Source organism: Panthera uncia, chromosome F1 (genome assembly GCF_023721935.1).
Source record: "Panthera uncia isolate 11264 chromosome F1, Puncia_PCG_1.0, whole genome shotgun sequence".
NCBI classification, from domain to species: domain Eukaryota; kingdom Metazoa; phylum Chordata; class Mammalia; order Carnivora; family Felidae; genus Panthera; species Panthera uncia.
The window spans coordinates 64,211,085-64,212,373 of NC_064813.1; the positions used below are offsets into that span (position 1 = coordinate 64,211,085).

The window sequence follows — 1,289 nt, forward strand, 5'->3', positions numbered from 1 at the left end:
ATTTCTAAGATATTTTCAAAAGTCAGAACATTTGTGCACAAATTTTATAATTTTCAAAGCCTAGCTGAGATGAATAATTTTGTAGAAAACTGAATTCCAGATGTGATCCGCTCAAAATAAAAATGGTCTTAGAGGTCAATTTTCTTACAAGGAATATTACTATGGCGCTTTCCCTCAGAAAAGACACTCTACCTGTATCTTTCACAGAATTTCAACAAACGTTCAAACATGAGGTGATCTCAGCTAACATACAATAGCAATTCAATAAATACTTCTTTAAGAAACAGGGAAAACCCCGTTTTAATCTTCAACTTACGTAATGCTAAAAAATCTTGTGGATATGTCAGTAAAATGCAAAAAGCTAAATGCTTAGAAACAATACCTATCACTGAATGAAAAACTTGGAAACTAAGCTTAAAGATAATGACAGATTCTCAGAGTAACAAGTAACCAAAACTTTGACTGTAAAATGAAAAATTTCCTTGAAACAAAAGCACGATGGAAAATATTAGAGAACCAACAAATGAAAAATTCCTCAAAAATAATTAAAATGTGAATACAAACTTATTACAAGCTGATGGATAAAATGACTAGAACTGTAAAGTATGAAATGATTCTAGGCATCCCATTTATAAAATAAAAGTTGCACAAAAGGCATACAATTCACTGAACAGTTAAAATTTAATTTTAATGAAATAGTTTAGTTAATAGGATATGAAGTATGGCCCATTACCCTTCGAAGGGCTGACTTGAACTCCTGATTTCTCAGACTGTAAATCATTGGATTGAACAGCGGAGTCAGGATGGTGTAGGACACAGATATGAGGGTGTCTTGACTTGAGGAGTAGCTGGACTTGGGCCTTAAGTAGATGAAAGAGGCACAACCATAATGAACAGTTACCACGATGAGATGAGAGGCACAGGTGGAGAAAGCCTTGTACCTGCCGGTGGAGGATGGGATCTTCAGAATGGCGGAAATGATACGAATGTAGGAGATCAGGATAAGTAGCAGGGGAACGACCAAGACAAACACACCAATCATGAATATGACCAACTGGCTGAGGCGTGAGTGGTGCGATGCCACCGTGAGGACAGGGGCGATGTCACAAAAGTAGTGACGGAGCTGGTTGGAGGTGCGGAAGGGCAGGTGGAATACCATGGAGGTGATAATCTGTGCAATAGTAAAGCCACAGACACAGGCAGCAGCCACGAGTCCCACACACACCCCGTGTCCCATGAGCTCCGTGTAGCGCAGAGGGTTACAGATGGCCACGTAGCGGTCATACCCC

General features: G+C 39.4%; 1 protein-coding gene across 1 annotated transcript in view; it reads right to left on the bottom strand.

The window, feature by feature from the left end:
• Positions 1 to 700: 700 nt before the first annotated feature.
• LOC125925834 (olfactory receptor 10K1-like) overlaps positions 701 to 1,289 on the bottom strand; it is a 2,145-nt gene continuing 1,556 nt past the window's right edge. The window contains exon 2 of the mRNA XM_049635076.1: positions 701 to 1,285. Coding sequence (XP_049491033.1) covers positions 701 to 1,285 — 585 coding nt within the window. The remainder of the gene's footprint in view (positions 1,286 to 1,289) is intronic.